Source organism: Solanum pennellii, chromosome 1, assembly GCF_001406875.1.
Source record: "Solanum pennellii chromosome 1, SPENNV200".
Taxonomy (NCBI): domain Eukaryota; kingdom Viridiplantae; phylum Streptophyta; class Magnoliopsida; order Solanales; family Solanaceae; genus Solanum; species Solanum pennellii.
Genome location: NC_028637.1, coordinates 101,847,409 through 101,848,156, shown reverse-complemented (window position 1 = coordinate 101,848,156; position 748 = coordinate 101,847,409). Strand labels below are relative to the sequence as shown.

The 748-nt window shown below is 40.4% G+C and overlaps 1 protein-coding gene across 3 annotated transcripts in view; it reads left to right on the top strand.

The window, feature by feature from the left end:
* Window positions 1–748, top strand: part of LOC107007780 (nuclear pore complex protein NUP160) — a 22,730-nt gene that overhangs the window by 3,750 nt on the left and 18,232 nt on the right. For all 3 annotated transcript variants that reach the window (XM_015206550.2, XM_015206549.2, XM_015206551.2), the window contains exon 5: window positions 124–281. In XM_015206550.2, the coding sequence (XP_015062036.1) occupies window positions 124–281 (158 nt within the window). The remainder of the gene's footprint in view (window positions 1–123; window positions 282–748) is intronic.

Here is a 748-nt window from a genome sequence, read left to right as displayed (position 1 = left end):
CCCCCCCCCCCCCAACCGAAGAGAAGTGAGACCAGTTCAGCTGTTGACTATATTTTTCTAGACAATATGTTTCTTCTTATGCATTCTGGTTTTCCCCACCTTTACCCTCTATCTGATTTTCAGGGGAAGGTCAAATGCTGCAGTCCAGGATCTAGTAATATCAGAGTTTCACCAGAAAAAGCTTCTATTCGTGCTTCACTCTGATGGGAACTTACGTGTGTGGGACCTTTCAAATCGTTCCAGAATTTTCAGTCATTCTTTAAGTGTTTCACCATCAGCAGGTAATTATATCTTCTTTTGTATTTCCATTATTTTTCTGCTTGAGCTGATTATTCAGTTTCTCTCGTGAACATTTGAATTTTTCTTTCTATAATACAGCGTCACTGTTGCTCTCCTTTGGTGTGTGCGCGCTTTCCCAGTGGCCCCAAAATTAGGTCAAATTTCCTGGAGTGGTGTAGGGTAGGTTGAAGGGGATGTGTCTCAAGTCGTATGCATGGTATGGGAAGACATGTCATGGACTACATTTAATAAGAAAACATTACTATATATACTCAACGGATCAGGGTTTTATTTGTAGATGACTTTTTAAGAATATTGTGTAGACATCTTCTGCGAGGTTTTAAGAATAAATGCACCACCAATCTGCTGGTATAAATTTAGGTATCAATACTCCTTCAGGTATATTTGGGAGAAAAGAAAGGAAAAAGGAAGTATAGGAGAGTTAACTTTGAACCCCCCCCCCCCCCCC